This window comes from Hipposideros armiger, unplaced genomic scaffold (genome assembly GCF_001890085.2).
Source record: "Hipposideros armiger isolate ML-2016 unplaced genomic scaffold, ASM189008v1 scaffold_170, whole genome shotgun sequence".
NCBI classification, from domain to species: Eukaryota; Metazoa; Chordata; class Mammalia; order Chiroptera; family Hipposideridae; genus Hipposideros; species Hipposideros armiger.
The window spans coordinates 2253759-2266752 of NW_017731520.1; the positions used below are offsets into that span (position 1 = coordinate 2253759).

The window sequence follows — 12994 nt, forward strand, 5'->3', positions numbered from 1 at the left end:
TATCAGCACGTCTTGATTGTTTTAGAGGACTTCTAGGATTGATGGTTAAACTCTTGGCCTTCCATAGTTTGGTTTTCTCCCAGACCCCCTGCGTGGCTGTCTCGGGGTCACTGCTGCCACCTTGCGGTCACGACGGGAACTGCACCTCCAGAAGTCCCGGCGAGCTGCTCACACTTCCCAGGCTTTTCTCTGAGCAGGGAAGGCCGTCTGAAATCCCAGAGGAAAACTTCTGCTAGAACTGGGCTTGACGCAGTGGGCTGGCTGATCTCCAGAGTCGAGGAAAAGCCTCTCCTTTCCCCTTCTCGCGCTCCCACCCACCTTGGTTGAAGGTCCTCTTTAGAGCAATGGGTGCTTGGGGCAGGAAGTCGGCCCCTGCAGACAGCCTGCAGCCCCTCTGCTCCCCGTTACCACCCTGCTGGCTGTCGCTGGCTGATTATTTTCTCTCCTCTGGGGGCAGGTGGAAATGGGGATTCTTTGTATTAATTTGCCTCAAGGCTTTCCTCTTTGCAATGTCAGTTAAGCTGATCGCATCTCTGCCACGTTATGAGACACTCGATCTTGGGCAAGTCACATAACCTCAGTGAGCCTCTTCGGCAAAATGGGCGTGTGAAAATGCCAAGGAATTTTGCGGTGATTAAACCAAGCACTGCATTTGGAAGCATTTTGTAAACTGGAACTAAAAATGTAGTTCCTATCAGCAAATGTGTCGTCCTGGCTCCTGGCGTAAGAGACGGTGTCTATCGAGGGGTGCGTCTCAGACTCTTCCTCTGCAGTAAGTGGGGTGGGGCTCATGGAGGAGGTGGGGTGAGGGTTAGGTCCCCTTTGTTTAGGGGTCCTAAAGTGCTGTGTCCATGGGGCTACTTTCCAGGACATGGCTGTTAGGGCTTGGAAGCCCTTTCTTCTTAGGGTCCCATTTAATCTGCATGGTTGTGTAGAGAGAGGTTTGGCAATACCTGTGTGCCTGTGTTACGGATGAAGCAGCTGCTGATGAGAGAGGGGAAATGATTTTCTCAAGTTCTCAGGGTAGCAAAGGAGTTTAGACTGTGCCTCTTTTGATTTCTGATCAGGGTTCCTTCATTCACCACGTACCACGATGTATCTTCATGACACAGAACAGAGGTTTCCACACTTTCTGATCATGAGCCACAGCAAGAGACCCCTTTTGCACGTACACACATTGAGCGTACAACAGAAATCAAAGCATCAAGAAACAATACCCTGATTATGTAATATGCACCCTATTTTGTTCTAGTCACAGCTCATTAAATTGCGTTCAGTAGGGCACCTCACAAGCATGTGAGTCCTTGCCACAACGCCGGGCCACACCTGATGACAAGCAAGGCCACACACCCCAGTGGCCCCAGAGAGAAGGTCTTCAGCCTGAAGCTACAGGAGGACCCTTCAGGCCCACGCGGCTGTCCTGCCAGAGCGTTCCCACTGACACAAGTGCCAGTCTCTCCGACTAGTCAGGTGAAGACCCGGTGTCATGGAGACCCACAGGACAGGACGCAATCTTCGTGTAGTGCTCTGGGGCAGACAGGAGACCCCATTCTCCCTGTGCAACCTCTACTTTTTCACACGCTGAGAGACGCTATGAGAGATGCAGGGCAGCTGGTGTTGGATCAGTGCCATCTCTGTTTTTTAAATAAATTTTGGGGGAAAAGGTTGCATTAAGGTCCTCAGGCTTTTCCTTTTGGATTTTTGTTTGTGAATAGTTGTTAATAATGAAGCTACCAATAACAACTTAAAACACCCATATATAAAGTAACAGTTTTACATTGACATGGCAATTAAAAAAAAAGTCAAAGTGTTTTCTAGATATAGCAGTAGCTTGCTTAAGTACGAAACAGAAATGCTTTTTGAAAAATTGTGAGTGAATATGGTAATTTAAATATACACGAAGAGCATGAAAACAGTATGAGCTTTGGGCTCCGGCCGACCTGGGTTTGAGTAGGGTCCTGGCCCTTTCGGACCTGCAGAACTGGGCAAGTTCCTCCTCTAATCTCCCTCATATCTCCTCATATCAAAAGGGGAAAATGATACTTACTGCACAGGACCGCTGTGGGGACTAAACAGACTTGTCAGCAATTCATTAGCTCTCCCTTTCATTTTAAATTTAGCAAATATGCCATTTTGGGTATGTCAGTACGTCCATATGTTTATATGTCAGCTTTCATGTATGTGTCACATCCGGTTTCATAAAAATAAGATTCCAACTATCCTTTCTACAGTCTTCTCCAAGCAGGAAACGGGAAAGGATATTCATTTTAAAAACTGAGTCCCACCAGGAGCGTGTTAGGGGCCAAACCAAGCCTGAAGTCCACTGTAGTAACTTCCACCCCTGGTGAATGCCCGGGCCCCTCTGCTAACTCGGACACCAGGCCCCCAACTTCCAAGCAGAGGGTGGGGAGGGGGCTCGCGTGCTTGCAGACACACCTGTCCACGTCTTAGTCGGACTCTGCCTCTACTCATGAGCCTTACTCTGTTTTGGACCGTCAGTGAGCATGAGCTGGGCTCGGAGGCTGACCTTTCTTTTCCTGGGGATGGGCTCGTCAAAGAGCAGGTTGCCGGCCTCGGCCTCGTCGATGCCGTCGTCGGGCGCGGGGCTGCGGAAAGGCTTGGAGCTGTCGGCGGACAGTGGCGGCGACGGCGTGGACGGGTTGGACTGGTCGCTGGGGGCGCTCCAGCTCCAGTAGCCGCTGCTGCTGCAGCTGCTGGAAGGGGCGCCGCCCTCCTTCCAGGATCCGCTGAGGCCCTCTGTGCATCCAGACAGACAGACAGACACAGGGTCAGGGCGGCCTGGCAGCCGGGGAGGGGGCATAAGGTGTGGGTGTGGGTGCGGGAGAGGGTGGGGGACACGTGCAGCACACTCAGTAATGTGCAACAGCTGGGGATGCACTGTTTATACCTCCAAAAAAAAAAAAGTCACATTATCGTTTATAAACATTCAGCTATTTTTATCACAACAGGTTTTTCTAACAGTTTTCTGATGTGTGCGGTTTTGTGCAACAGTTGTTCCTTAGGATGATAGTGGAGATTAGATGAAAACAAGAAAAAGATGTCCTTGTTCACCAAGTTTGGGGAGCTCTGAGTTGATGGAGCTTATCTGTATTCCTAAGAGGGGAATCATTTGCGCTGTTCACTCCACCCCAACCCCCCCACCCTGCATTTTAACTTTTTAAAAGGAATGTCTCATAGGTCTGTGATCTTTGGAATAGAATACATTTATAGAAAGAGTTAGTCCAAGATTTAAGAATCTAAGAGAAACAATGATTTCTGGACAGTTACCTAAAGCCACTGACCTATTATAACAAATAACAATGCCTTCCGTTTGATAAGGTGGTTTCCATCTCACAGAGCTTCTTCACACAAGCTCATGCATTCTCACAACATCTGTGTCTCCCGAGTAAGGACTGTCAGGCCCGTGTCACCAATGGGGACCCTGAGGCACCCGGAAGCTAAGTGATTTGCCAGGTGACTGGCGTTGGGCCAGGACACCCAAAGCCTGGCCTACCAGCTGGACTTCTCTCCTTCAATGTACGCAGGCCCTGTGCTGTGGGCACCCTCCTCTCCCTCCAGCAAAGCTGAGATCAGGGAAGAATTCATTGGTCATAATTACTGATGAGATTGCTGTTGAATGTTAGCTTTCCACTTGTGGGGGAACCATGAAATACTGGCTAACACAGAGAGGCCCAGTTAGAATGTCTTTGGGGAGGCTCTTTCAATCACGGAAGATATGCTATTCCCTGCAAGATGCACAGTCTCAATTAGCTTTTGCATAAATTCGGCTTTCTTTTTGGATAATTTCTCCTCCATATTTCTGTGCCTTTTGAATATATTAAAACTATCGTCTAAGTACAAGGGGGGAAAAAAATCCCCAAATGCCTCATTAAAAAAATGCTGTTAACATCTGTGTAATTAGTCATGAAGGAAAGACACAGGATAGACCAGCACTCATGGGAAAATGTCTCGACTACCTTTATCTACTTATAGATTTCCAGATTTCCAGCATAGTCCTCAACTTAACGTTAAGCAAACAGTTCAGGGAGAGGAATAAAGTTTGAAGTTGAAAGAGCAGGAGGAAGTTACCTGCCTCGTTAAAGCAAGGCTCTAACAGATCAACTGGTCATTTCTGCAGGATCCTGCCTTTCGTGCATCAACCAAACCAAATTGCATCTCCCTCCCTGAGCCTACCTGACATGGATATACTCACAGACCCGAGTCGTCTCTTATGCATAAGAAAGCCCCGCTCAATACAACATGACTTCCAGATGAGCCTAATGGACGGCCTCAGGTAGTATTACCTGGTGTGACAAACGCCTTGGCAGGCTCAGGAGGCTTATTAACACACCGCAGCATGCACTTGGAAAATAAAATAAGTTTGTGGTGCGAGATGTATAATCATGTTAAGTGTGAGGAACTGAATTTATTTTCAGAAGCACCTATTATTTCAGTGTGGTTACCTTGCGTCACATCAATGCCAACAGTTAATTTGCTTTCTTGGGAATGACATTTCCTTTAAGAAGTACTATTTAATTGCAAGGACAATGTGATACAGAAATGAGTTTTTCAGAAAACGGTCAGAACCAGTTTGTCATATTTTTAGAGAGCAGTGTCTCCTTATCTTAAACAAGTGTTTGCCCGAAAGGCAGCCAGGCTCGGCTGGGCTCTCTCCCTGCTGGCAGACCTACATCCTGACCAAGGATCCCAACAGTTTCCAAAAATCTACTGATATACAATAATCTGGAGAGAGTCTTTATTTCTAAAAAAAAAAAAAAAAAAGCTTCATTATCATAAATTGCTTTTCCTTCTTATGAATTTGTTTCCCATTGCAGACTAAATGAGATATCAGACAATTTGGGATTACTAGTTGGGTAGTTATTTTTTAAATCATAATGAACACTGAATTACTTTCTTTGTAATTATGCTAGCAAACATTTGTATCGATGAAGCGAAAGGTTTATTTTGATTCTAACCCTTCAAGAGAAAGGAACATTACAAACATTCTCGACTGAAAAAGAACGCCATGGTAAAAATAATGATTGCATTAAAACAGGCTATGTGTCCTTTGAGGAGTCCATGAAATTCTGCAATTCCTTTTCCTGAGGACTGGTTCTGGAGGCCCCCAGTTTTGCTCGTCCTGCTATCTTTCTTTCATGGTGTTGCCACACTGAGAAACGTAAGTCAGAATGCTTGTTAAAAATGCCCCGAAAAGACAGGTCAGGTGGTGGGTGCAACAGGGCCGGTGGGGCTCGTCTCAAGAGCCCCTCATCCACTCCGTGTAAAGAGGTGCCACTGACCTTGCGTGTGATGGTCATGATGGTGAGCGCTACTGACCTATACCACAGGAATCTGAGCTCCCAGCATCCCGGTCCTTCTTCTCACCTACAGCTTGAGTGGAGTCCATTTCGGTGAGGACTCAATGGATGCTCGACAAATTTCACACGTTACGGTTACAACCAAGCCATGTGTGAAGCACAGCTCACTCTCAGAACTGACTGGGCTGGCTTTTGAGAGGCTGTCCCTCACTGGCAATATTCACCCTGTCATTACAGGGTCATTACACTTCAGTGAACTGCATTGTGGTACCCACTGCGGGTGGTCCGCCGCGAATGCTCTGGCCAAAACTCCCTCCGGTGATTTTCTTGATGCGGACTCAGTCCGTCTCATGCTTGCGCTTCCGAAGCATCAGATACCTCTCCTGGACACTTGTTTTGCCCTTGGCTTCCAGGAACCCACACTCTCCTAGCTCTCCTCTACTTCTCCCTCAGGTCACCCCTCAGGCCTTCCCCCGGCTGCTCCCTTACATGACGGTAAGCCTCACCACGGCCCCCTTCACCCCTCTCTTCTCCTCCCACTCTGCCTCAACACAGCTCTCAGGGTGATCCCATCCACTCTCACGGCTTCCAAACGTCGCACCCAGTTCTGCACCCACAGCCCACACCTCTCTCCCGGCTGCACCCACATCTCCACCAGCCTCTGCCCCTTGAACGAGCCTCAGGTACTGCCCGCTAAACATGTCTCAAACTGGACCTATCGTCTGCTTCCGTGACCCCACCTCTTGCTCCAAACATGCACCAATAGGTACGTTCCTCGGCTTCTGTTCCCGTCGCAGGGAATGGGCCTCCTTGCTTAAGCACGGCGGCTGCCTGGAAGTCACCCGTCACCCCTCCCCGTCACCCTCTCTGTCCATCACCAAGGCCTGTTGATTCTACCTTTCTCACATTTCTCAAGTATCTGATTTGTCCCTGCTGTGATCACCAAGGCTCAGGACAGCCACATGGTTTGGGCTATTTTTGTTTGTTTCTTTTTGTTGTGTTTTGGTTTTTTTTAATATATAAATCCAATCGTAACTTTCCAGTGAGTTCCGAAATCACTGACTAGCTCTCCTGCAGCCTCAGATGAATGTCTGAACCCGACAGGCACACAGGGCCCCTCTTGCTAGATCTCCTGCCAGGCTCTCACACTCCACGTCCTGCTGCCCTCCTGACTTACCACACTGAATTACGTGAGGCCATAGTCTATCATCGTTAAGACGGCAGATCCAGGACGCAAAGGATGTGCAAGAGAACGTCAACTAATCCCCACGTGCCTCAGTTTACTCATCTAAAGTAGTGGTAATCACATTTCATAGAATGCTGAGAACTACATGAGATAAAGCAGGTCCAGTGCCTTGCACACAGCAAGTGTTCAGTAAATGCTATCCATCAGCATGGCTGTGATCGAGTCTTTTTTCCCCGAAGAGATTGAACACTACGTGGGAGTATGGACATTGTTTCCGGTGATATGTCCAAACCATCTAGCATAGCACCTACTAAACATGCTGAATGAATGAATGAATGAATGAATGAATGGACTAAATAATTCTATTGATTAAGGAGTCTGGGATAATGCTTTTTCAAAATGCTTAATCTTTAGAGTTCTTTGATCTAACTAGCTCTCTGATCAAACAGGAAAAATGCCAGGGAAAGTAACTTCATTAGACCAATCTCCCTTTACCTGGGGGAAAAGGAACACAAGCATGCAAATACATGTTCTGGAAAGGTGATGGAGCTTAGTCAATGTGCATGGGATGGATGGATGAATAAATGGATGGATGGATGGATGATGGATGGATGGATGGATGGATGGATGGATGATGGATGGATGGATGATGGATGGATGGATGGATGATGATGGATGGATGGATGGATGATGGATGGATGGATGGATGGATGGATGGATGGAGGATGGATGATGGATGGATGGATGGATGGATGCATGAGGTGCAGTGGGGTCTCTAGGAAGATGAGGAGGAAGTGATGGCTCTGAGGTCTCCATTTCATCCACATTTCCCTTTGCTTCCTGTTCATGGTGAGGGCTAATCGTTCATTTGAGAAGAATGAGGACCCTCAAAGGGAGGCTGTGCTCTTGGAGTCCAGGGGCCCTTCCCTAAGCCCCAGACCCCACTTACCATTCGGCCGCACAGGAGGGCTTCGGACCAAAGGGCTGGTGGACAAGCTGGTTAGTACCATTGCCGCCGTCACCTTGTCCATGTCCAGTTCCTCTGAGGATTTCCTGGGAAACAGGGAGGGATGTTGTTAGCTGTGCTCACTCTGCATCCACTGTGGGCCACACCACGTACCACACGCTGCCACACGTGTTTACCCCTTGAACTCATCCCCTTGAACACCCAAGGGTTTGTTAGCTTTATTGTAGAGATAAGGAAGCCAAAGTCCAGAGGCTAAGGGGTCCAGTCCAAACTCTATAGTATTAGGGAGTGAAGGATTCAGTCACCGGTTATTCATCTAACAAGTGTTGAGTGAGAGCGTCCCAGACACTCTTCTGGGCGAGGGGGTTGCGTGGAGAACAGCAGACAGGCTGGGGGTGGGGAGGGAAACACCGTTCTCAGCAAACCAACCAAAAAGAACAGAGTAGCTTCTGATGGTGACAAGGGCTATGAAGGCATACACGGGCTGACATGACAGTGACTGTGGGTGGCCGCACTGAGATGGTCAGGAATGGTCTCTCTGAGGAGGTGACAGTGTGAGGCGGGGGAGGAGGCAGCCGTGGGAGGTGGGGAACTGCGCCAAGCAGAAGGAACAGCTGGGTACAGGCAAGGCGTCAGGAATGAGGGCTGGGTGTCTGAAGTGCGAGAGGGGAGAAGGAAGCAGAGCTGGTCACGGGGCGTCCTGTGGCCCTAGCAGGTGTTCCAATTCTACTGAAAGCGAACAGGAGGTCACCGGAAGGACGTAAGCGGGCCTAGTGACGTAATACGATTCATGTTTTAAAAATGGTGACCCGAGTTGCTATCTGGAGAACAGATTGTTGGGAAGGAGGATGGAGCAGAGAGGCCAGGTGTGTAAGCTTCTTGGAATCATGAAGTTGATAAAGAGAGGAGAAGGTGTGTGCAGGACACCGACATCCCAGAAGCCGCACTACCTCCTTAGAGATGAACATTTTAGCTGGGGAACAGCTGAAGAAGCACAGCAGAGGATTGCTGAGCCATAGTGACACACGAGTTGTCACGTGGACAAATGTGGCCCTCGCTCACAGGTGCGCTGGCTAATTTGCAAAAGCAGTGAAGTCGTAGGGAGAGAAAGTTTAGAGCGCTGCTTCTCAACACAGTGGGATGAGAGATTCCTGAACTAGCGAAGAATCAACTTGTTCCACAGTTGAGGGGGCCGCTCAATTAATGTCATGATGAAGCCATGAAAATGTGTACAGTTCGGCTCTCCAGCATCCACTGTGATGTTAATTACTAAGCAAACCCTACTCCTCCAATCCAAGGTACCAAAAGATGGAAATCTTTGAAATTTCCTTCTATAGTTCTTCCCAAAGCACCTTATACTCTTTCTTGGAAAACTGTTCCACCGAATGACATGTTTTTCTCAGAGACTGGCAATTCAAAAATGCTTCTAGGAAACAAATTTGAGAGTACACAGTGCGATTCACTCTGCAGAAGTTTTCAAGACAATCTCACACATTAGTGGAACAACAACTGCTCAGTCACCAGCATATCATTAGAAGAATCTATGCAAAATTTGCAAGGTCTGTACTTAGGAGTATAAAGGTGGTGCCAGAAACAAAGCCCCTGCAACGGCACCTGGGGAGGATTTAACACCCCTCTAGGTCACTTTGAGTGTTGTGGTTCCACCTCCCCGTGTAGTCATGTCACAGGGGGAGGAGTACCTCGGGGGCCTCGAAGGAGAAAGGCTTGCTGTGTAGACTGCTGTGTGGACCCTGAGGCTCCTGTGGCTGGTTGCCCTCCCCAGAGCCCAGCTGTCAGGATGGCCCCACGCCAGCATGGGGCACAGGAGCAGGCCACCCTGTCACCTCTCCCAAGGCTGCATTGCAGCAGCTGCAGACTGCTCTTTCCACCTGTCTGTCTTCTCTTGTTCTCTTATTAACAGAAGGTTTGAGAACCAGGGTAAGAGGCCCCGGAGCCCGGCGCAGGGGAATGGCTCAGTCAGCAGAGAGCAGACCTCTGCCCTCCACCCTCACCCCGCCCTCACGCCCTTCCCTCTTCTGCATTCTGGTTTCTTCTTCTCCCTTTTTTCGTCTGCTTTGTATCTTTATTTTGACGTTGCACACCTAATGTTTGTTCTAGAGGTCTAATCGATAACTAATTCAAAAGTTGATTTGTGCGTCTTTTAAAAATATGTATCATAAAATGTGCGTTTTGATTTTGTTTTGGCATTGACAAAGTCTGCCCCGATGGTTCAGTATAATTATTGTCATAGAGCAGACTCTGGCGAACAAATATGAGTACCATCAGAGTGTCTTTGTGTTGGGCTACCTGTAAATCTCCCACTGGTGGCCACTGACACCACCACCACCACGACAAAAATCAAAGGACTACACTGCTCACAATTCAGTGAACCTGTATTTCTCAGGCTATTTTTATTGTGCTGTCTGAAACGTTACCAGATCATAGGGCCTTGTGCGGAGATGTGTTTTTGTTTTATTTTTGTTCAATTTCTTTTGGTGCAGTGCTATCTAATTACTGATTAATTGGTGCTGCAAATTCCAGTCCTTATAATTAAACACCAAGAGATGATACACAACACAGAGTTTCTTACACTTGGAGAAAGCTGCTGCAAAGGCCTTCTGGTATATATTTCGAGTTGTTGAGAAAAAAAAAAACCCACCCAAGGAGATGTTAAATGTTCTCTCCAAATTGGAAATTGAATTTCAATCTACTGTTGAAAACTTCACCAGTCACATGCTTCCATGAGGCTGAGACCTTTTCCAATGAATCTTTCCTCCCAGACTTAGTTGAGTATTATGGAACTTAATTTAGAATAATTTAAACCTAACAGTCACGGTCATTGTCATCCTGTCTACAGCTGTCTCTCGGGTTGACCTGACTTTCATGATGAGTAGGATTTCCTGATGGGAGAATCACAGTTTCAGGCAAGGAAGCAGGCACATCCCTGACTTGCAAACAGCTTAGGAGTCCCAGTTCAAGGACGCAGTGGGAGATGAGACAGAGGCCCGCTCACCAGGCCTCGAGCCAGGCTAAGTGGTTTGTCCTGCTCTTGGAAGCAGAGAGAGACACTGAACGTTCATGAACCCAGGAGAGAGACAGGTGATCAATCCATATTTTAGAAATGGGTCAAAATGCAACATGTAATGGAAAGGGGGGGGGAAAGAACTAACGGTGGGCTATGAGCTATGTTTAGTTAAATCTTAATCCAAACCCAAAGTACGAGGCTAAGGGACAACCGTGCCTCTATGAACAGACAGTAGTTAGTCTGTGAGCCCAGAACGCCCTTGATATCTGCTAAGGATGTGTGTCTGGGAGACGAGAACGCGCAGGGTCCCTGCCATCGCTAGCTGTGTGGCATTGGGGAAGTTACTTAACATCTCTGGGTCTCTGTTCCTGCATCTGTAACAGAAGGATAAAAATAGATCTGGTGAGAAGAGTCAACCAGAACACACCCGGGGATGTGAGCTATTGGTAACCTTCAAATTCATGAACCCACCCCTAGTATCCATTCCACGCGCCCCTTGCTCTTCTTACTCGGCACCAACACGACCAGCTGTTGCTTTTCTTCTTTTTTAGGGGGGATGAAGGGAGAGGCAGGGCTGTGGGTGGTGTTCTTTTTCATAAAGAAGCAAACTAGTACAACTTCATAGGAATTACTCCGCCAGAGGCGGCGACTGGCACGTGGCGGGCGGGGGGCTACCGCGTCCCTCGCTAGGGCTCTGTCGCTGCCTTGGCCGAGAGCCAGCTCATGACACCGATGGCTCTCGAGGACTGTCCACAACAGTCCAAGCCTGGGATGCGTTTGGACGTCACGGCCAAGTGCGTCTGCTTTTAACCCTCCCTCTTGGAGGATCATCTCCGTGCCAGGGGTTCTGCCGGACGCCGGAAGGGGGGTGTCCATGGAAACCCGGCGGCCTCTGCCCTGAGCTCTGGTCCGGCGGAGAGCTGGATCTTAGTCAAACACGCACAAATAACGTGAAACCCGCAGACGTGAGGGATGCCAGGCGCTCCCGTCGGAGGCAGAAGCAGCGTCAGGGCAGGCAAGGCTGCCTTCACAGGGAGCAGAAGGGCTCCGCATGGTGCGCCCTGCGCTTGGGGAGGCGACAGCCCCAGGAGGGCCTTCGCAGGTCCCTCAGGCTTTGACTCCTTATCTTCAAGGCCCTGGCAGGTGGAGGGGTGGAGGTGGGGTGGGGGGGCACTGAAGTGTTTCAGGCAGAGTGGGCTCCGGAGCGGTCAGGTCAGGTTGGAGTGATGCTATCAGATTTGCTTTTCAAACAGCTGGCTCTGGCTGCCAGGTGGAAAATGAGTTTCTCGGGTTTGACAACTGATCTTTTATCTGAGGAACTGACTGCCTGGTGACTGTGTGGCAGGTTGCAGAATGACCTCATCTGTGACAGGAAGACGCTGGCAGTCAGGAGCGTGTGCAGCGTCCGCGGACAGGGCTGTGGGCGCTGGGCGTGGTGCATGGGTGGGTGCTGCTGGTCTGGCCCTGAGCGCTGCGCCAAGGCTGCGCCTGGAAGGCCGGCTATGGTTTAGGCCCCAAGAAGCCTTTTTTCTCCTTCTGAGCCACTTTGTGCCTAAATGTCATGTGCTGGGGGGGGTGCATACAAACGCTGTCTCCCTTGCCTAACCCACCCCTAAGAGAAATGTTTTACAGCCCAGAGAGCTGTAAAAGACGTTTACCTGCAATTAAAGGGCTGCAGTAACTAACATACGGAAATAAAAATGACGGGTACACCCTTTTGATTAGCACAGATCCTGCACCTTAACAACTCCCCAAATCTGTTGTCCAGACCAAGTTCAGTGACTCTTAAAACTTGTGGTCATCCTAAAACACGGAACAAAGCCTGAAAACAAAATCTGTTCCTCTGGAAAAACTTGGTTTCCTTTCTAAAGGAACCTTGTCGCAAAAGTGGTCAGCATCAGCTCTCCAAATTCATTCTGGCTGTTGCTGAAGACTGCAGGGAAGATTACGGAAGCTGACTGTTGCAATCAAGTGTTCCGTGGCCTGGATCAAACCAGATGGGGGACGTAGAGCAAACACACCATAACACCCCAGGCAGTGTAGACCCGTGCTTCAGAAACTATCTGGGGTGCAGGATCATTTTGCAGACATTTCTAAAGTCGTGGATCAATACTTTTGTAAAATACAGCAAAGGTTGGTCCATGGAAACTGGCGGTGAGCGTCCTATTGCTACGTGAACCTCTGCACTGCAGTGTCCCCTCAGGGTCTCTGCCTAGCTCCCCATGGATGGCTATGTTTGCAGACGGACGCTGGCCCGGGGAGCCCACGTCGAGTAGCATGGAACTAGCAAGTGCTGACGTCCATTCCACTTCGCCGAGACGACGGCACTCAGTCCTGCCCGGTCCTCTCGCTGGCTGCTCTCTCCTCCTGGCCCCTCCCACCACCGACTCCTCTCCGGCCCATGTCCTGCCTGCTGGACCCCACGTTCCATGGTAAATAGCCCCTCACACATCCTCACCTCCCCGTTTTGCTGCACCTGAGCTCCACTCTGGGCTCAT

The 12994-nt window shown here is 49.2% G+C and overlaps 1 protein-coding gene across 8 annotated transcripts in view; it reads right to left on the bottom strand.

Moving 5' to 3' along the window:
• The window catches only part of ZNF704 (zinc finger protein 704), a 140761-nt gene that overhangs the window by 30773 nt on the left and 96994 nt on the right, over positions 1-12994 (bottom strand). For all 8 annotated transcript variants that reach the window (XR_002125107.1, XR_002125105.1, XR_002125106.1 and 5 more), the window contains 2 exons: positions 7454-7557; positions 2528-2757 (listed from right to left, as the gene is read on the bottom strand). Coding sequence is in view for 4 of the 8 variants with exons in the window: in XM_019651961.1 (XP_019507506.1) it covers positions 2528-2757; positions 7454-7557 (334 nt within the window). In the remaining 4 variants the exon portion in view is untranslated. The remainder of the gene's footprint in view (positions 1-2527; positions 2758-7453; positions 7558-12994) is intronic.